At 38.5% G+C, this 22241-nt stretch overlaps 1 protein-coding gene across 2 annotated transcripts in view; it reads right to left on the reverse strand.

Moving 5' to 3' along the window:
• Positions 1-709: 709 nt before the first annotated feature.
• Positions 710-22241, reverse strand: part of CDH11 (cadherin 11) — a 147825-nt gene continuing 126293 nt past the window's right edge. For both annotated transcript variants that reach the window (XM_020282838.2, XM_075995692.1), the window contains 4 exons: positions 21849-21982; positions 21496-21613; positions 4329-4580; positions 710-2031 (listed from right to left, as the gene is read on the reverse strand). In XM_020282838.2, coding sequence (XP_020138427.2) covers positions 1535-2031; positions 4329-4580; positions 21496-21613; positions 21849-21982 — 1001 coding nt within the window. In that variant the 3' untranslated portion in view covers positions 710-1534. The remainder of the gene's footprint in view (positions 2032-4328; positions 4581-21495; positions 21614-21848; positions 21983-22241) is intronic.

Below are 22241 nucleotides of genomic sequence, written 5' to 3' on the forward strand. Positions count from 1 at the left end.
CAGAATCCAACATGGTCCCTGCCCTCATTCTGAGCTTATGGCCCTAAGCATATGCTAAATAAAAGTTTTTGAAATGAATTGTTCTTTCTCTTATCAAAACTTAAAATGCCACATTATTTTAAGAGAAGTTAAAATTACAGGAGGAAAAATGAGCAGTTACAAACTGTCAGAGTCTTATGATAGCCTGGCAAGTTCAACATGAGGAAAAATAGAGTAATATTGGAGTCTGGGGAAAATTTATAGTTTTGACTCTTCACTTCTTCCAACCCTCAAATGCTCAGGGTGGGGCATAGAATCCACACCTGGAACATTAGAGTTCTGATAGTTCTGTTCCCTCATGGATTCCTCTCTCAGAGCCATCAGATTACTAACATACAAGATAAATGCATATTATATAACATGTATTGCAAAGTCATAGACTGACCTAGTTCTTTAGCATCCTTCTTTTTCAGAAGATGTGTGCGAAGAGAAGCCAGGAGGTTAACACCAAGAATGCATAAAAAAATTAAGTTTTACATGATGTTACAGAATCTTATCTGAAAAAACAATTTGTAAAACATATTTGATTTTAAATAAACAATAAAAGCAGCAGATAGACTACAACAGATCATAAATAGGGTTACTAAAAGGTCACAATTAAATTAGAAATAGAAATGGATCATTAGAAATACTTAAATTTTCTTCTCAATGTTAAGAATCAAACCCAGAATTAAAAAAGAATCTTTTTTTTTATTTCAAAGGTTGCTTCTTATATTGAAGCTTATATTAAAGCAACAGTACAATGTTCATAAAATATAAGTGTGATGCCGTAACATTTTCTTACATGTCAGAATACTGATATTTGTATGTATACTAAAATAAGAACTTTAAAATTGTACAAATAGATACATTAAAAATGACATAGAAATAGGGCGTCTCTCACTGAAACAAGACAGTTATATCTGGCACATATTAGTTTAAGATGAAAGTAGAAGCAAAAAGATTTACAAGAATCAGCAGTAACAAGACTGATGCTCAGGAGACATAATTGTACATTGTATTGTACATACATTGTATGGGTTTAAGCTGGCTGAATATTATATATTTCAAGTTTAAAAATGCACTACATAGAGAGTGTCCATAGTTTAAGGCGAAATTACAGCTCAGAACTGTTGTCCTTTCTAATTTTGTGGAAGCTTCTTTGACAAATTAAAAAAGAAGAAAAGACTTAGATGTTCGTAACACATATACGATTTCCCTTCCTTGTCAGTTCACGGGCGAGACTTCTCCTTCCCTTAAATAGTTTGAGTGCCAAGTGGTTTTTCTCCAGCGAAGTTGACAAACAACTTCAATATCTGCCTTTTTGCGAGAAAAGGTACTTCACAGTATTTACCACTTGGATGTCCTTGCAGTTTTATTAAATGCATCCTCTCTGTAAAACTCTGCTTGTGTTAAATGAGCCTTTCCTGGATTTAAAAAAATACCTGTTTACACATCTTCTAGATTCTCGAGAACGCCAGACACAGTTCTTAAGGCCAAATTTGAATCGTTATTGTTAAGAGTCGTCATCAAAAGTGTCTTTGGAACCATACAAGTCTGCTAGTTTCTTAAAACGAGGTCCCCAGTTCTGTAGATAGTCATAGTCCAAGTCTGAATCTGTGGTGGCAGACTCTAAGGAGCTCAGGGACCCGGCCACGGAGCCCCTGCCTTCGTAGCCATAGATTTGGATGGAGTCATATGGGGGGGCTGTGGGGTCGTTATCTGCCTCCTGTATTCTCGTGTTGATGAAGTCATCGACGTCCACACTGTTGGGCGCTGGCTGGAGCCCAGGTCTAGGCATGTACTGATACTCAGGTTTTATGTCTTTGCGAGGGATAAATCCATTAATCCCATCAGGATTTTGGAGGGTGGCGATATCAAAGGCTTCTGTGTCTTCCTCCCCGCCCCCTTCATCGTCATAGGTAATGATGTTCTCACGGACATCTTCTTCCTCAAAGACAATGAGTGGTTCTTTCTTTTGCCTCCTCAGGGTCACGAACAATACCACGATGACTACAGAGAAAGAGAAAGAAAGCAAGCATTGGTTAAGCCCTGTGTTCCCAGATTCTTCTCCCAGAGGAACTCTGCTAACCATAAACCACAATGTGCAAATGCTCCACAACTGGAACTCACATAGGAAACCAGAGCTTTGCCTGGCATCCCCCAAGATGTGCAAAGCTGACCCACACCTGGCTGCTCCTCTGCAAATGCTGCCGTGAAAACATGACATCCAGCAACTTGGCAGGTTCGGGACTATTTTGAAATTTTAGCAAATGAATCCAGACACCATATTCTTAAGAACAAGGAAGATTCAAAATATGTTGGTCTGCAGTCTCTTAAAAGTGGCTAATGCCACATTTTCTTTGCTAAGATAGGTAGCTACCTTTCCCAGATTTAAAAATGAGGACATTCAGAGACCTCAGGACCCACTTTCTTGTAGGAGGTGATGGCTAGTTCCTACCAAGGTGTGAGGAACAGCACTGACCCTACTCATAAGACTCTCTGAGGACTACCATGTAGCAGAGGGGAAGTTTATAAAGATTCCCAGGAGACAGAGTGTTCTATTTATTTGAACACAGGAAAACAGTGTCAGCTGAAACCTCAGATGAAGCAATCTGGTCTCTTCCCTGAGAGAGGGGATTCCATTAAGCTTGAGCAAACTGGGAAGAGTGAGCAGAGTCATTTATAAGGAAAGCTCAGACACTGTTTAATTCTTTATCGATTCCCTCCGCTTCCCCAAGAGGCTTCTACAATGTTCCATTAGAAGACTCTCCCAACACACTCAGCAAGACTGAAGAAAATGCAGCTGAGCTAGGCAAGCAGACTGAGTGACACCCTGAGCCCACCACCAGTCCGAGATGCAGGGATGACGGACTTCATGGACTCCATGAGGTGCCCAGAGCTCCTCTTGGCAGGAGGTGCCTTGCTCTTGGCAGCACTTTAACTTGCCTAGACCACCAGACCACTCCTTCTCACTTTCTTTGCTTGGTTGACCCTATTTGACCTTTCATCATGAAAATATTTCCTGCCATCCCATCCTGGCACCAGACAAAGCTATGGGAAACTGGTCCATGCACACACCTGGCCCTGTTCTGACCATCATCATCAACATTTATGACATGGTTTACGTATCTGCCTCCTCCCCTGCTATTAATTCTTCAGGAAATTTCATATTTTGTTCTCTCTGTTTGGAATATCCATCCATCCCAGCCCCCTTCACCAGGAGGAAAACTCCCTCAGCATCTATATCCTCTGGGAAGATGAATCTGACCCCCCCAGGCAATGCCAGGCACTTTCTACGCTGTGCCCTCACCACCTTTTGTGCATGTTCCTAGTGTGACACTCACCATGGGCCTCTGCTTACCTGTCCATGCACACTTTCCTTGATACTGCGTGAATGTGCTGAGCACAGAGATCTTGGGGACTTCTTTAGTCCTCAGAACCTAACCAATGGCCTGGCACCCAGATAGTATTCAGTAACTATTTCTTAAACTGAACTCACTGGCTCTTTCCTATAGATTCCGGCTCCATGAATTCATTCAACATAGAACTAAACATCATGAGAAAAGCAAAGGTTTGGTGCCATGCATATATAAGTTTGAGTCCAAATTTTGTCGTTCACTAGTTCTGACATATTGGGACAAATCTCATCTTCCCAAGGCCCAGCGGTGGTAGGTGTTATCAGCATCAGCACATTGGCGTTACTACAGTGTAAACCACAGGTGGGATAGGATGCTAAACAGGGGAGCACATAACTCAGCTGGCAGGTGCAGGACCAGCTTCCCAGGGCTCACCATAAGCTGAGGCCAGCACATGGATATTGTACATGCTCTTCAGCGGGAGGGTTAAATGTCCTGCTTCTTCCTTCCTCCAGTTTCCAGAGTCCTTCACAAGCTGTCTTTTGTCTCATGATTGCTCTTTCTGTTCCTTCGGTCCCTAACTTATTTCCTTCCTCTTGGGAGGCAAAACCCTTGCTCATCAGATACCAGGTCTCTGCCCAAATTCCTCTTCTGCCAAACCTTCTCTGATGTCCCTCCAGCCCCCGGATGGCTTCTGCTCTATGCAGACTTCTGTCAACGAGGCTGTAACTGCTTGTTCTAATGCCTGCTCCCCCCCTACCCCCCCCCCACATTATGCCATCAACTGCATGAGAGCCGGCAGGCACCCCCTTTCTCTTGTCTTAAACTGCGCCCTGCAGTGCACGGCATAGCGTGTCCCTGGTAACCAGCCCGTACCGGGGAAGCACGTGTTTCAAGGATGGGCATCTAGGGCTAAAGCTCTTCCTGCAGGTGACCAGGGAGACCTCTTACCCAGCAGAATGACGATGCAGGCCAGGATGGCTATCAGCGCCCCCGTGCTGAGGCCGGCGTTGAGGATGTAGGCCTCCGCATTGCAGGACAGCAGCGCGCCGTTCACGTCGCACCCGCACACCTTGATGGTCAGGGTGTTGGTGCTGCTCATGGGTGGGAACCCGCCGTCGCTGATCACGATGGGCAGAAGGTACAGATCCTGCTTCTGCCGACTGAACCCTCCGCGCCGGGCGTACACCCCGGCGGTGTTATCTGTGGGAAGAGGAGACGAGGTGGGCGCTCATATCAAGACCACTCGGCGCTCAGTGGCTTTCAGCGAGTGTGGCAGACCTGAGGGCCCTCCCCTCATCGTGAAGGTTAGCAAACAAAATCTTTCTTACTTGTTCTTTCTTCTAAGTATCTAGAGAAGCCACAGCCACGTGGCATGTTAGGATCATGCAGTAATCTCTCTGGGTTTGGGAGCAAAACTCAGAAATTGGCTCTTTTGTATTTGGTAGATGCCGAATGCCTTCACCTGCAGGTTAGCTATACCGTTTTCTGTGTGGGTATTGCCCCTTCGTTTAATGCCACAAGAAAGCATGAGCTCCAGCTGTATACTTTTTGTTAGCATAGGAAATAATTAAATAGTCAAGTGAGTGTGAGAAAAAAAAAAGCTTATTTTTCATATTTGCTCTTTTCTATTTCGTGACACCCATTTGGATAATTTGTGTTTTTTAAAAAAAGAAATTCCAAGTCCACCCTCCAACCTTGCCCAAACTATGGACCCACTCATGACTCCTGAAAGGAAACAGCTTCTTTAAAGAGGAAATATTTTACAAAGCTTGCAGCGGATTTATGGTTTCTTTGAAGCTCAAATACCATCATCGACCCATTTAAACGTGTCACCCCCTCCTGCTTACAACGATTCTGCTGAAAATGAGTCTAAGTTTTCTCTGTTGCCTACACAGCACAACCCACCTCTGTCTGCACTGTGGACCGCCAAATATTTGCCTGACCTAGACTTCACCTTGTCTTCCCTTCCAAAATGGACCAGTTCAGCATGACATGAAGAATGTACTTCTGTCCCCCCAGTACACCAAGCTCTTCCATGTGCCTGGCCTTTTTACCCATTGCTCTCTTGCCCCCAAAGTGGCTTCCTTTTATCACAACAGTTGAACTTCTCAAGCTTCGACACCAAATTCAAAAGTCATCTCTTCTGAGAGGCTTTCCTAGACCTCTCCCAGCATCTCCTGTGTGAGCCATCACACTGTACATTTCTACAGAAGTAGATATCCTACTCTTCTGCTATGATTTGTTGACATAACCACTTTGACCTCTATGAGACTGTAAACTTCTTGAGAATAGGGGATTTTATCTGATTCATCTCAGTCCCCAGTGCCAGACACAAAGCAGATATTCAGTAAATACTTGTTGAACAAATGGCGTAACTCCATTCTGGGAAGGGTTTAACCCAAATTCCAGATGTTGGCTTTCATGTATTTCTCAATCTTTTGTAACCTCTGCCTCCCAAATTCTTCCTCATCATATTTTCTCTGCCAGTCCCCAATATTTTTTTCCAGGATGTATTTTCTGGTGGGAAAACACTGCTATTATAAAATGGTAGAAATTTTTAATGTACTCCATAAAATTACACATATATACACAATGGTCCCCTGGTATGGCCTGCCTCTATTTGTGGGTTAAGAATCAGTAATTTGTAACCATATGAATGATATGACCAACATCATGGCCCAATAGCCGGTAGGCTTTAAATAGGCTGACAGTGCCATGAATTAGTTCCTGAAGTGGGAAAAAACATCTCAGGCTCTCAAAATTAAATTGATATATTTTAGGTTTAAGGAAATGTATAGTTGTTCCTTGGTATTCGTGGGAGACTGGTTCCAGGACACCCTCCCTCTGCAAATACCCAAATCCACAGATGTCCAAGTCCCTGACATAACCTACACATATCCTCCAGTATACTTTAAAATATCTCTAGATTACTTACAATACCTAATGCAATGTAAATGCTATGTAAATAGTTATTATACTGTATTTTTGTTATTTGTGCTATTTTTATTGTTGTATTGTTATTTTCTATTATGTTTTTCCTAATATTTTTGACCTGCTGTTAGTTGAATTACTTGATGTGGAACCCATGGATATGGAAAGCCTACTATAATTTATTCTCTGTGAGGTGGAAGATTCAGTCTCATTTAGGGATAAATGGACATTCCTAGCATTGCAGAAGGTAACGTGTGTATATGTACTGCCTCTGGTAGGCTTTATGATGACACATTTTCTGCCCTTCACTGCCAATCTCAATCAAAACAAGAGGGAAGAGTTAGCCCTCGATTCTGTATTTTCTGAATTTTGTATAACTGGCATATATAGGTCTTATCATTGGAGAAAAATTATATATATTATGGAAAAATAGTGAAAAAATTAAACTAGTCATAATAGTAAGTGAAAACTCAAGTCATTTGACTGCTCTTTCCAGTTGTAGGTGATACCATTATTCTATACTTAGCAATTATGAAAAAAATTACATATCTATAATGAATTATTTCAAAACAGGTTTATTTCTAGTAATTTTTCTTCTTACATATTGTCGTCTATTCCAATAAGACTCTCACAAATAAAGAGTTACAATATCTATCTCATTTTAGTGATCTGAAACATACCCAATACCATCATGAATAAAAGCAAATGTTAAAAATTTAAGAAGAAAAGCAAACTAATTAAATTGCTTGGTCAAATATAACTCTCTAATACAGGTGACATCTCTGGTGGGCCATGTGCTTGGTTTATCTATCAGCTTCTCCTCTAGCATCACAGTTGGAGAGAATGTGAACAGAGTGTTTTTGTTTTCATAAACTTGTGGCAGGCATAATTTAAAATCTATTCTTCAGTGTGCCATCCGTGCACAACTGTACCTGCAGATCACAGCAGGCTGGCAGGCTGGCTAACACATGAAGGTAATTGAAACTCAAACACTAATGGAAAACATGGATCTGAGGAGTAAACCAGCATGTAAGATCAAGGTGTTTCATCTTATGCAAAGCTGAGTCCTCTCAGATACACTGAAACTATTACATAAAAGCTCATCAAAGTACCCAGCTGACCCAACCATTTACTATCTCTGAGTGATTGATCAGTAGGGGCTCACGATCTTCTTAAATCTCTTCTAGCAAAGCATGTTTGACATCAAGGGTTTTAAGATGAGTTCAAGTAGTGGGAAATAAGTGGACTAAGTGTGTCTTTGGGGGCATTCACTCATTATATGCTTTAGAATGGGTAATTTTTCCCATCTAGAACCTCATTTGTTCATCTTCAAAATGATTAGACTGGTGGATATTAAGCATGCCTCAAAGGGTTGTTATTGTTATTGGAACTAAATAATGCAATAAAAGCCAGTGACTATCCTCTGGGTTCTGCTTGCAGAAGGCTCAGGGAATCCTTCTACCAGAAAAGTTATCACCGGTATTGAGATCCTTCAAAGCTAATGAGCTAGGAAAGGGGAATGTGGTAGAAGACACATCTAACAGCCTGGCTTGACACTTAGGTGGTCTATGTTGCTTCAGTCAATAAAATATTCCCCGTCTAGACACAAGTTGCCCTAGTACCAATGGGAGTGCAATCTTTCTTTCAGGAAGGGCATTTCTGAGGATTCAGTATTGTGGCTTATCTTTCTTGTGGTCCACTCTGATCACTGATCAAAAATAGCTGCTATGGTCAGGAACTCAATGAAAAAGAAATCTGGACACACAAATGGAAAAATAAAAACAAAACTAACAACAACAACAAAACTCCTTTACTAGCAACCAATTTTGTATCCTAACTTGGACTATAGCTTCTCTTTCAACTAAATTAAGTAGCCAGCTACTTCCTATGTATCTTTGAGAGAGTCCCCATACTCTGAACACACCCATTACTGAGGTTTATGAAGGTCACAAGAGCAAAAGAGGTTTCGTGAAAACACATGTCCAGGGAAGTGTTAGATTTGCTTCATGGTTAATAAGATGAGCCAGAAAAAGACAAATATTCCATCAATTTTAAAATTTCCATCAAGAGATTTCTTAGATCCTTTCCTTACATGCAGCTTCTTAAAAAGCAAGCCACCCAGTCTTTGGGGTCAAACAGACCTGGGTTTGAATCTTGAATCTTCTATATATTTATTGCCCGACTTTAAACATATTAAGTAAATGTCTTGAGTTTCTATATTCTCATCTATGAAACTTATAATTTTTAGCTTAAATTTGATTCCACTCATAAAGCTATTTAGCACAGTGCCAGCCTGTTGGAGATGCTCAGTAAATATTAATTCTTTTTTCTGGAAGCTCTCGTCTTTGAACAGTCGACTAATGAGGAAGAGAAATTTATTGGCAAAGAGAGGAAAGTGAATTCTTGGAAATGTCATTGCAGCTTTGAAGGCAATTGTCTACACAGAGAGCCTGGCATTCAGAAGTAATAAGAGTTCATGTCCTTCAGTCCTGGGCAACATATTTCCCATCATAAAAAAAATGTTGTTTTCAAGCACCTCCGTTTTTCATCTTGACATCAATGTTCTCATCCCTGGCCACAGACATGCAACCAGTTCCATTTTTCCCCCACTTAGGCTGAAACTTGCAAATGAGGCCACTGATTAGTAGTACATGTCATGCACAAATTGTAGTGTTTCTATTAATGGAAAAAGGAATTAAAGTTTCAATTTTTTATGTCTTCAACCTGGACTCATAATAGTATGCTGTTTTTACCTGTACACTGTGTCATTACGCTAACAAAATACAAAGGTTCCTGATAATGATGGTCTCCATGGTACCAGTTTGAGGATGCAAATTATAAGGATTAGGATGATGATGTAGCCCAATGGAGGGATACATAAAACTGACATTAAAAAGGAAAATTTTGATGGAGGAACAGCCTTTGATGACAGATTGTGCCAGGTGCAAAACTCGTATTAGCAAAAAATAAAAAAAAATAAATAAAAATAAAAAATTGGATCAAATTAGGCAATATATGCATGAGTATAGATCCTCCACATTGGAAACTTAAAAATAGCAAGCATGACAGCAAAGGACCAGGACATGCTGCTCCCACCATCATGCAGGGAGCCAGGCTTCTGTCACCCGGCAGTTTCCCAACCAAGCTCTTCAGATGCTCTTCCTAGCCAGCCCTCTCCCTCTGTCCCTCTCTCCTCTGAAGCTAAAGAATCCTCACTGCTTGACCTAATCAGAGACATTCTACCCTATAAAGAAAGGCCACAGGGTGCCTCAGTCTGGGCTCCTTTCTAGAGGCTGCTGGAAGGCTTGGAGGATCTAGGACAAGACTTACACTTACAGAGATGCTTCTGGTCCAAATCTACCTAGTCTACCATTTCAGCTCCAACCTCAGAGACAAAGTAGATCTACCGACCATGTAACAAGCTCCACACACTTGAAAATAGGTAATTATCCACTCATTAGCAGTATAATCACTATTGGATTATTTTCCTCTGGTCCCACTTCACCACTTTCCTTGGAAATATGGCAATAGCTCTATCAGAATAATGGAAAACATATACGTGTGTGCATGTATGTGTATGTATGTGTACATACATATAAGCAATATGGCAAATTTATATACAGTGCACTTCTCAAAGGTCTTAGTGGAGTTTTAAGCTTTAATAATTTCAGAAGCATAGATGGTACACAACTATTTTAACTCAAACTCCTCTAGGTTTCACTGTAGTTCATTAACACACAGCTGACCCTGGAACACTGGCATTATTGCATACCAATTAAGCGAGTTTCTTTCTTTTTTTTTTTTGAGACAGAGTCTCACTTTGTTGCCCAGGCTAGAGTGAGTGCCATGGCATCAGCTTAGCTCACAGCAACCTCAAACTCCTGGGCTCAAGCAATCCTGCTGCCTCAGCCTCCCGAGTAGCTGGGACTACAAGCATGCACCACCATGCCCGGCTAATTTTTTCTCTATATATATTAGTTGGCCAATTAATTTCTTTCTATTTATAGTAGAGATGGGCTCTCACCCTTGCTCAGGCTGGTTTCGAACTCCTGGCCTTGGGTGATCCTCCCGCCTCGGCATCCCAGAGTGCCAGGACTACAGGCGTGAGCCACCATGCCTGGCCTAAGCTAGTTTCTTTTTATCAAATTTCCCCAACATGGTTGGTTAATTAGATGAACTCCATCATAGCTAGAGCCAAATAGACTCAACTTCTGGATAAAAGGACAGCTCTTAGAAACTTAAGAATTTTGTGCCAGAGAGACCCACAAAGAATCAAGGGTGCTCATTTAACAGCTCTGTTCCCATAGAACTTCCAGAAACACACACAGGCACACATGAGCACACACCCTGCAAAAACAAACCAATGTGCTACAGGCAAAAAGAAATATTTTCTGTTCCCAATTATTTTAGAATGAAGAAAATGCTATCATGTAATCCTATATAAGACGAGCCTTTAAATACTAATGAAAAAAGATTGACCCAAGACTCTGATGTCTCCCAACTGAATCACAGTGCAACACACTACTAGGGAAGGGGGTGATTGGGTTCTTTCAATTAATGCCTTTCATACTGAAGAATCCACAAAGTAAGAAACACAATAAAAAGTAACAAGGTAGGAGTACATGCTTGTGTGCATGTATGAAATTCAAGCATGAATTCAAGCATGTGTGTATGAGATACCTAAATGTGTAGTTTGTTGGCATTAATACATCTTTCACTGTTATATTTTTATCAAATTTCTTACAATCAACTCTCCCTTCATTTTTGTTTCATAATAATTTTCTACTTGTTTGTTGGTTACATAGACAGAAAAGAACATACTGCTAAGTATTTCTTAGTTTAAAACAAAGAAAGCTACCAAGGAATTCAGTGGGATGTAGATATTTAGGGTCTTTGAGTTTGTTAAGTCAGTGACCACAGAGAACCTAGAAGCAATAATGTGTTTGATCCATCAAGAAAACTTATTTCTTTTTTTGTTGGGTAGGAGAGGGAGTGGGTTCCCAGATAAACCGTGTTCAGTGTGTGACAAATTGTAGCAACGAATTTCAGGCAGGAAAAAAAGCCATAATTATTTACACAAGTGAAAATGGCAGTGCATTAAAAGACATCTGCCATTTGAATCTGCCAACAGAGCATCTTCCATATTGGAGCAATTAAGGGGAAAAAATACGTCCCACAAAAATCTGTTAGGTTACCTTTAAATTATAAAAATGAAAAATCAGAAGCAAATTTGGATTCTATTTGCGGCTGCTCATAAAATAAGACAGAAATGTCTTTAGTTTAGAAAAAATATATAGAATGTAAAAAAGACATTTGCCAATTGGTCTAATCAGGGTGAATCTGTCTTGGCTGCCCTTACTCAGTCAACCCTGCTTTCCATACAAACATTTTTTGTTTGTTTGCTTGTTTTTGTTTTTTAAGCAGTGCAAACTTAACTCTGAATGTATTAGAGTTTATTTGATCTGCAAGTTGGCCCATCTTGGATAATATTATACTTGCAAAATAAAAACATTTGAAGGTCATCTCATCCTGGCCCCCAACACTAGGCATCCAACATGACTTTGTGGAAAAATAAATAAGTGAATGGATGAAAGGACGAAAGGGTGGGTGATGAGGCACTGATTTCAGATCATTTTAGCATCAGAAGATGTGTTATCTTTTCAGTCTGAAGTTGATCTCATAACATAACCATTTTTCCATCATAATAACTTAATCATTCCTGGAATTTCTGAAGAACAATACATGTTACAAAAATGTTTTCTCATCCACTCGTTCACTTTTAATTCACGCATTTCGTTGACCCGCTTTTCTGATGTGTTGGGATACTGCCCTCATGGAGACCATATTCTAATGGGAGACAGGGAAAGGTGTGATTTAGAATGCAGTGATAAGAAAAATAATCAAGGTTAGTGCTGTGTTCCTGGAGCACAGAGGAGAAAGGAGACTAAGAGACAACTTTATTACAGTGAGACTTGAGGAAGGAAGAATAGGCAGGAAGGGTCCATTCCGGATAAGGCAGAAGCATGGATGTGTGGGAGCAACACATATTTGAGAAACAAGACATGGTTTGAAGTTTCCAGAGCTTCAGGTTGAAGGTAGCAAGAGAAAGCAGATGATAGAGGCAAAGTGTACACAAGGTAGATCTCTGAATGTCTTGCTCACTAAGCTTCCAAGTTTCCAAAAATCCATGGGGAATGCAGAGCCAAAAGCATTTTAAGAAGAGAGGGAGACATCATCATGTCCGCTTATGAGTGAAGACTTAGTGAAGCAGGGGCAAGACTGGAGTCAGACCAAGCTGTTTGGAGACCACCGTGTAGTCACAGCTCCTCTGTGGCTAATTCACTAATGACCATTCTCAAAATTAGCTGTGCTTCACCATATAACTAACTTTGCTTAATGTGCTTTTGGAAACTCCCTGACATTGAGGATGCTGTCACCATGTCACAGGGACTATTAATTGCTGAAGTCCCACTCTTAGGACACTTCCTGGCACTCAGTATAGGAGGACAGCATATCTTTTCATGATTATGGAAGGATGGAAAGAAGAGATTGTCACAGGGAAACTAGGAAATGCCTAGTTTTTGAGGAAAGTCACACTAATACTAAATGTGGAAGAAACATCAAGGGTAGAGAAGGTCAAATGAAACAAGGAAGGGGGCTTCATGGTGTGTAAAGGGCTGCTCTCGAAATTGGTTGACTTGGAAACCCTGAGTAGTTTTTGTTGTTATAATAGGAACTCAGTGCAAGCTCCTAAAATTTTCCTTCACTGTTCAAATGGCAAAACAATGTTCTGTTAGCTAAGTAATCCCATGATCTGATAAACTTCCAATTTTAGTTGAGATGGTCCATTGCAAAGCATGTGGCCCAAGGTTCTGGGATCCTGGGATGTATTCCAATTGTGCTACCAACTTTTGGTATTTTGGTGCCTTTAAATCTCAAAATAGCAGCTTAATTCATGAATTCAAAGTGATATAATACGTGAAAATTTTTTATGAAATTATAATAGGATTAATTGTCAAGTATTCAGGTATTAATATAAAAATTGTTCCTCATTTAGGGATGAAGAGCAAAGCCAAGCATTCAATCTCTAGGTCTCTCTCTTTCTTCTACAATTTATCAAATCATCATTGTTTGGAACAAGGGGCTTGGAAATTAAAATTATGAGGTTAATATTAGGATATATTAATTTAATTACTTTATCAAATCATTAGATCAAAAGACAAAACCATCTTCTTGTTAAGGTTGAAAAAATGTTTGTGATAAAAATTAAACGTTCTTTTTTATAGTAAAATAATAATAAAAAGGAAATTCCTGTCTCTTTCTCACACACACACATACACACACACACAACACAAATCTTAGTTTTAGCCCAGCAACCAATAATATGCTCAATGAAGAAACTCTGGAACTAATATTCCTATTAAAGTAATAAGTATATTGAGAATGACCATTATTATTACTATTATTTAACACATTCTATAATAGAAGTATAAGTCTATGCAATTTGACAAAAAAAATGTTTTTGAGAGATGAAACAAATTGTCAGTAATTTTGATGTACCTGTCTCTGTAGAAAACTAAGAAAAATCAGCTGAGAAATTATATTATTTTAGAATAATGTCCAGTAATAAGTGAACTAATTAAAATAGCTATAGTTTATACTAAAAATAGTCACTTAGAAAATATAATTAGACCTTATTCAGTCAAGTCTGGCACATATGATGCTTGGAAATTCACCATTCTGTCTTAACAACAGTTAACAAACTAAACAAACTGGAAAATCAACAACTCCTCTTAGATTCGTAAGAGAAGTGAATTCATAGGGCAAATGGCTGCCCCTACAATTGGAGGGACAGACAAGTGGATGCAGAGAACACAACTTACTAGAGTAGAAACCCACAAGCAAAAAATTGCACAGAAATCAGTGCTGAGGTAGAAAAATCTGAACTGTAATTGACAAATTGATGGTGGCTCAGTGTGGACACATTAAAAACTCCAGGGAACCCAGTCATAGGATGCTCCACCCCACCCCAGCCAACTCCACATACTTTTGTGAATTTTGCTCCCAGGAACTCTACCTGGTTTCCATAGTGGATATCAAAGAAAAACTCCCTAACACAATCAGCAGGAGGAAGGGAAAGGGAACCATTTTGAAATACACTACAATGTTCTGTTCTTAACAAGCTCTGCCCCTCAGGAGAAACTTTTAAACAAAACCTAATGTCTTGGGGTTTTAACTGAGCCTAACTATCTTTGGTTAAGGAAATACTCAACTTCAGCCCACTGTAGCCACCCTGTCCCATTGAAGGGGGGAGAAAAAAACTGAGAAGCACTTGTGAAGTTCAGAGCCCAGAGAAACAGGCTTACCAAAGACTGAGACTTAGTTATAGGATTCTAGAATGCTACCCGCCCTCTGCTACTTATTGCCACATTACTACAGGCCTATTTAGGGCAGTTCCATTTATCTAGCACACCATGTCCAGCTATAAAGAAAAATTACAAGGCAAACTAAAAGGCAAAAACAAACAAAACCAAAAATCACAATTTGAAGAGTCAGAGCAAATATCAGAACCAGACACAGATATGGCAGGGATGCTGGATTTATCAGACTGATAATTAAAGCCAGCTATAATTAATATGGTAAGGCCTATCGAATGGATAAAGTAGATAACATTCAAGAACAGATGGGCAATGTAAGCAGAGAGCTGGAAATTCTAAGAAAGAGCCAAAAGAAATGCTAGAGCTCAACTACACTGTAACAGAAATGAAGGATGTCTTTGATGGGCTCATTAAGAGACTGGACACAGCTGAGGAGAGAATCTCTGAACTTGAGAAAAGATCAACAGAAACCTCTAAAACTGTAAAGCAAAGAGAAAAAAAAGACTTAAAGAAAAAAAAAAAAAAACAAGCAGAATATCCAAGAACTGAGGGACAGCTACAAAAGGTGTAAGATATGTGTAATGACAATACCAGAAGGAGAAGAGAAAAAGAGACAGAAGAAATAGTTGAACCACTTATGAGAGAATTTCCCCAAATTAATGTCAGATACCAAACCATAGTTCCAGAGAAGTTCAGAGAACATCATGCTGAATAAATGTCAAAAAAACCTCTATATCTAGTCATATTATATTCAAAGAAAAGAAAAATAAAAGATAAAAAGATGCTGAAAGGGATCAGAGGGGAAAAAAAAAAGCCTTATCTGTAGAAGAATAAAGATAGGAATTGTACCCAACTCTCAGAAACCATTCCAGCAAAAAGAGAGTTGAATGAAATATTTAAACTATTACGAGAAAAAACTCAACAACCTGGACTTCTATACCCACTAGAATTATCCTTCAAAAGTTATGGGGAAACAAAGACTTTCTCAGACAAACAAAAATTGAGAAAATCTGTTGCCAGAAGACCTGCCTTGTGAGAAATGTTAAAAGAAGTGCTTTAAAGAGGAGAACAAGAACAGGTCAGAAAGCTGGATCTACAGAAAGAAGGGAAGAACATGGAAGAAGGAATAAGTGAAGAGTCATAAAAACTTATTTTTCTTATTTTTAGACGACATGGAACATAATTGCAACAATGTATTTCATTATGTATGCTTGTTCATCTATGCAGTCATGCATCACTTATGGAAGGGTTACATTCTGAAAAATGTGTCATTATGCAAACATCATAGAGTGTACTCACACAACCTAGATGGTATAGCCTACAACACACCCACACTATATGATAGTGTAGCCTATTGCACCTAAGCTACAAACCTGTACAGCATGTTACTGTACTGAATAATATAGGCAACTGTAACACAGTAGTATTTGTGTATCTAAATATATGTAAACATAGAAAAGGGATGGTAAAAATACGGTATAAAAGGTAAAGTGTGTGTGTGTGTATACACACATTTGGACTTGGTTTAGTTGTAAACTGGTATGCTAAGAAAGGACAGAAAATGAAATCATATAAAATATACCCCTGAAACCACAAAAGGCAGAAAGATAATAGAAAATACTATTTAAAAATTTACTTTCCAACAGTATTCAAAACCTAGAGTAGCTACCCATACACGAGCTAGCTATGTACCTAAAATACACGGAACAAAAAATGAAGAAAGCTACAAAGCATTCTCAACAGTAATAAAAGGAGAACTGGTTCCATGGAAAGTCAAATCATGCTTCTGGATGGGAAGAGTATTTTAAAAATTTTAGCTCTTTTTAAATTAATCCATAAATTTAAGGAAAACTCAATAAAATTCACAAAAGTACTTATCAGGCACCTGAAAAATGCTTCTAAATTATATCTGGAGGAATTAAGAAAGCAAACTTTATAAAATAGTAATAAAATGAAAATAGTGTGGAGAAAGCATCTGCCAGATTTTAATATATATGATATATAAAACTATTAGAGAAAAATATGATACTAGCACTAGAGTAAATAGATAGAATGGGAAGAGTAGAAAGTAAAAAATAATCTAATTGTACATATATAGAAGATAATAAGGATGGTGTTGTAAGTAGTTGGAAATGACCAGTTGTTTCATAAATAATATTTAGGAAATGGCTGAAAATGGGGGATGTATATTTATTATACATGGATAAAAGATTGAAATAGGAAAAGAAGATATAAAAGAAAGGAGAAGAGATACGTCAATATTGATATCTATTGTGGTGAGAAAAACCTTGCTAAGGATAATATTAAATAGAGAAAAACTGATAGAAAAAGCATAACATCTATACTTAAGAACACAACATGATCAGAATTGAAAGAACACTGGGAAAATCTATGCAGTAAATAGGTCAAAGGTTAATTACTAATAGATGAAGAAATGTTACCAATCAATTGCAAACCGATAAATATATAATTCACGAAGTGGGCAAAGGACATGAATAGCCAATTTATAAGAGCAAAAATGTAAACGATCAACACTTATTACAAACTCTTAGCCTCGGGTGATGAAAGGAATTGGAATTTTAAAATGTTATTATATTTTATTTATCAACTTACTAATGATTAAAAAGAATAATACTATCTAGATTTGGCTTGAATGAGAGAAAATGGGACCTCACCTGTTTTACTAATGGTATTATAAATTAGTATAATGTTTCTGATGGGCAGTTTGTCAATTAAGTATCGAAAGCTTTTGATCGGGTAGATCCACTCTGGGAATTTATCCTAAAAGAATAATTAGATATTTGGCAAAGTGTGAAAACAATGTACTGACACACATTAGTTAACTGATACCATATGTCCTTATAGTGGAAGTTAGGAAGATAATTAGAAAATGTTGACATAAATATATTGATGTGGAAAAATGTGTATCGCATATTATTAAGTGGGGAAAAAGTGGACATGTATTTTACAGTAGCATTTTTTAAAAGGAAAATATATGCAAAGAAAAAATCTGGAAGTATATACAAAACAGTAGTGCTTATTTCTAAGTAGTATATGGTCAAGTTATTCTATTATGTTTTAATCTTATTTCTGCTCATTTGTATTTTCTAATTTTCCTATGAGCATTATATATTAATTATGCAATAGAAGCAAATTATAAAAATGTTTTGCAAATATATTTTACTACCATCATTATGGCTGTGGTTAAAATGGAAATTGAAGTAGGTTCTCCTTCTCTGTTCACACTTTCCCTGGAATTCTACATTGATGATTTGGATTTCAGAATGTTCTTCTTCTGAGGATTGTTATTATTTTATCAGGGTAAACACAGGCTTTAAAAAAAATTAACTAGAAAAGACACAAGTATTACATCCATCTTATAGGGTGTTATGTGCACCAGACAAGACCGTCCAAATATTGAAACTCAGATTTTTCGCTTATTACAGTGTGACCTTGGGCAAATCACTGACCCTTTTGGGAGGTGTTATTCAGGCCTCATTTGAAAATGGAATGACAATATACAGCACACTCACCCTATGGGGCTATTTGATGAATTAAGTGAAACAATGGCATGAAAAGGTTTTATAAATCAGTTAAGAGCTACTTAGAGAAGAGGGATTATTCTCAGTCTTTTTTTTTTTTTTTCCTTTGCACTTTCCTTATCCATTACACATTTCTTGTGTTTTAAGAGATGCCACATGTCTGATATTTTCAAAGGAAATGCATCTCGAAACCTGGGCGGACCAGCTCTTCATCTGCCCAAACAGCACCATTCCTGATATTTATAGCCCAAGATGGACTTAAATGTTGAAGAATCATTCAGTGTTCTACTTTCCTGCTGCCTGCTGAGTCTGCTTAGAAGCTTGGGCTGTAGAATGGAGTAAGATAAAATGAAGCAAAAAGCTTGCGTGTGTATTAAGATGGCTTTTCCTCTTATATTTCTAAAGACATTGAAATGCTAATGCCAGAGTTTAGGCAAACACAATACTGATTATTTACATGGCATAATGGAAGTAAACACTCAAGGAGAAAGAAACTTGATGCTTTTACTCAGCATGATATAAACCATTATCTCATGTTTTCTATGGAAAGCAGTCTCAGCCGAGAAATTTGGTAACTCAGTAGGCTATTAATAGGATGTGGAATGTGATTACTCCTTTTGGATTACTTCAATGTGTAATTACTTTTAGGAGCTGGTAGAAAGAAACTCTATTAAATGATAATTATAGGACTGTATTTGCTTTAAGGTTCTGTAATAGCTCTAAACATGGGAGTTTTCATTAACTGTTTGCCATAGTTAATAAAGTAATTTTTCTTAAAAAGTAGCAATTCCCTGCAAAAATGGTAGCTCAACAGTGGTATTAGTCTCTTACAGGAGACGGCAGGTGAGATGTATTGGGCTGTGGGCTGGTTGACCCATGGTAATACAATCTCCCTGAAAATATAGATGGCATTTGAAAAGCATTGTGACAAAGCAACTCCCTAGAGAAAAATATGTCTTAGTGTAATGCTTTCATAGGTTAACAGCAACTAAATGTGATTATACATATAGGAAGAAAGAAGACTAGGCAGGTGATGGAGGTGAAGTTAGCACAGGGTAAACCCTGGAAAAGCCATCTGTTTGTCCATAAGTGGCTTATCCCATGATAAACAGGGATATTGCTGGGAATCCAGCCAGAAATTGGACCTCAAATGTAACTTGGGGATTGTATCAATACACAGATAAAAGTTTGACCACAAATATTTGAGAAAATAGCTAATAAAAGAGATTGGGAAGTAAGAGGCATGTGAGACCATCAGAGATTTCTGGACAACCGACTGTATCACTTCACTGCTGATAAAACCAAATCCATTTTGCAATATATTGTTATAAGTATTTCTTCATTAGAAAATGGACATGAGCCTAGGCTGGAACAATATAGCTGCTGATCAACCCAGGGTGGAATAGGAACTAATTTGGGAATGCAGAAAATTCCAAGAGCAGAGGTAGGTATTCTCACAAACTCAAATACAGATGTACACATATCTTAGAAAGCATTATGAAAACACTCCTTATGCTACCTGGTTCAATTCAGCTCAGCATGCATTTTTTCCAATGCTCACGGCATGCCAGTCTTCCTGTTTTGGGTAAAACTATCATTACAAAAGGAAATTCCTAGATTACTAAAAACTACCCATCTACCTTAGTGCTTTGCAGAATTATCTCTTTAAGGAGCTTATATGTGTACATTAACTAAAGCCAACAAGTAAAAAAAAAATCCTACCAAATTAAAGAATGCTAAGCAACATTTCTATTTTAAAATGATAGGAATCATTAATAAAATGAATCACAGGTGGTTTTGTAGAGTTCCTTTAAAACACACATCTCTATGTGCAAAGTCCATCACACTCCAGATCTTAAAAACCGGTTCATTGTAGAAAGCAAAGCATCAGGAGAGAGAAGTCTCTATCATAACACCTGGGGCATTTTACATCCTCATCTCATTTGGTGCATGCTTGATTATAAGGCTCATCATTAAACGCTCAAATAAGTTAAAAAAATAATAGAGTATGTCAAATCACATTCCCTCAAAATCCGAGCAGCCTGGGTTGCCCCTCTCTGCTTTAATCAGCGCCACAGTAAGGTAAGTGGTGAATGCCATAGCATCTAGCCTCTGAGCACCTGTGTTTAAAACCCAGCTCTAACTTCTGTTTGGCTGATTGATTTTGCACAGGTGACTTAATGGTTCTGTGCCCCGTTTTTCCTCATCTGTAAAATGGGGGTGGTATCAATGCCTACTTATAGCACTGTTAGGAAAAATTTAAGAGGACAGAATATGAGAAGGATCTTGGCGTGGTTCTTGGAACACAGCAACTAGTGATGGGGAAAGTAATTAGAAAGTTTTAAGGTCCTATAAGCCTGTTCTCAGTCACTGAGGAAGCAATCAACCTATAACCTAGTATCTGGCTAGCATGGTGCTAATGGAAACATCCATGTTCCAAAGGACCACCTTTTGTTCCCATGTTAAATGATGGTATTTGTCTCCCTGCGTTCACAGACCTGCACCGTCACAGGTTTTATGGATAATTTCCAGTAAGTAATGCACAGAGCAAAATACTGTAGCTGACAGTCAAAAGAAATTTCTTCTTTGTCCCTGGCTCTGCCACCAATTTTGTCCAGGGGCTGCATTAGTCTGGGCCTATGCAATAAAAGCATCTAACAATCTGCAAGTTTAGAATCTCCTTGGCTGAGGAAGAGAGAAGCAGAAATCATATTAAATTTTTCCATTTTTACAATGGACAAACAGGGCTTTGTTTCATGCCCTTAGGCAATAATTCTGCAATCTCCTTTAGGTGACAAGCTCTGTGCCCTAGCCACCTTGCATTAAAACTGTGCTTGGAAGGGAAGTCCAGATGAAAGAATAAACTGCCTCTCAACATTGAACTAATCTCTTTTAATGCTTTACTTGATATCAATATTCATAAAGCCATGCCTCTCCCCAAGGGTTTATCAACCTCTTAAAAAAAAAAAAAAAAGATAAATGGAGTTGTTTGCATATTGACCCTGTAAGCTTCCCCACTTGGTTTTCCCACTGCTTCATGAATATCAAAGCCAATAAAAAAAAAAGTAAAGTAAAATTAGACTCACTTATTCACACGCATCAAATGAGCCCATGTTTCAAAATAAAGGTGGCATTATTATTTCCTGTTTGTTCTTCAACAGGAAGCCATCATTCAGATTAGTGAAAATTCTTGTGCTGCGCAATATAAATGCCACTTGTTTTCCATTTCTACTTCTCTGAATGCGTAGGAACCTTAGTACGAACCTCTGTTGTCTCTGACTGTGAAATTTGGATTGTGAATGATTTCAGGGGGTAGGCTGAAGATAAATCTTGGTCCATTGGCTGTGTCATCCTTGTCATCTGCACTAATTGTAACAATTGGCTGAAAGAGAAAGGTGGCCCATAAATAAATCATGCTGACATTGGCACATTGTTTATTCAAAAATTCCTAGCTGGCTAAAAAGCCTGGTTTTAATTAGAGAACACAGCTTCAGAGCAAAACTAGGTCTCTGAAACCTTTCTGGGCAGTGGGAGGTAACTCCAGGTGATGCTTTCAAAAACAAAATTATTTCCAAATGCATTGCTCCTAGCCAGGAAAGGGGAAAGCTGCGTTATACCTGGTTGGAAAGTGGCTTGGTCTGATCACTCTCACAGATGAAGCCTTCATAAGGGGCAGCAAACTTGGGAGCATTATCGTTGACATCGAGGACCCTAATGGCCACTGGGACTTTGGCTTCCTGATGCCGGTTGTCTAGAAGGAGAAAATTCGGACAGTAAAGAAAGGCCAGCAAGAAATGCACAATGGTTCAAGTTTACTCTTGGGAAACAATATTAAGCTCCAGCCACCTGTTTGGCCAGTGCAGGGAATGGTGTTGGCTTAACAGCTATCTAAGAGCTGAAAAGTGTGATCATTCCAGTGGGAGTTGGATGTCCTGGAATAAATGTCAGCATTAAGGCCAGTAAGAACGAAACCACTTTTCCACTTCTGCTGACTCTGATGCTGAGGTTTA

The sequence above is a fragment of the Microcebus murinus genome, chromosome 20 (genome assembly GCF_040939455.1).
Source record: "Microcebus murinus isolate Inina chromosome 20, M.murinus_Inina_mat1.0, whole genome shotgun sequence".
Lineage (NCBI taxonomy): Eukaryota > Metazoa > Chordata > Mammalia > Primates > Cheirogaleidae > Microcebus > Microcebus murinus.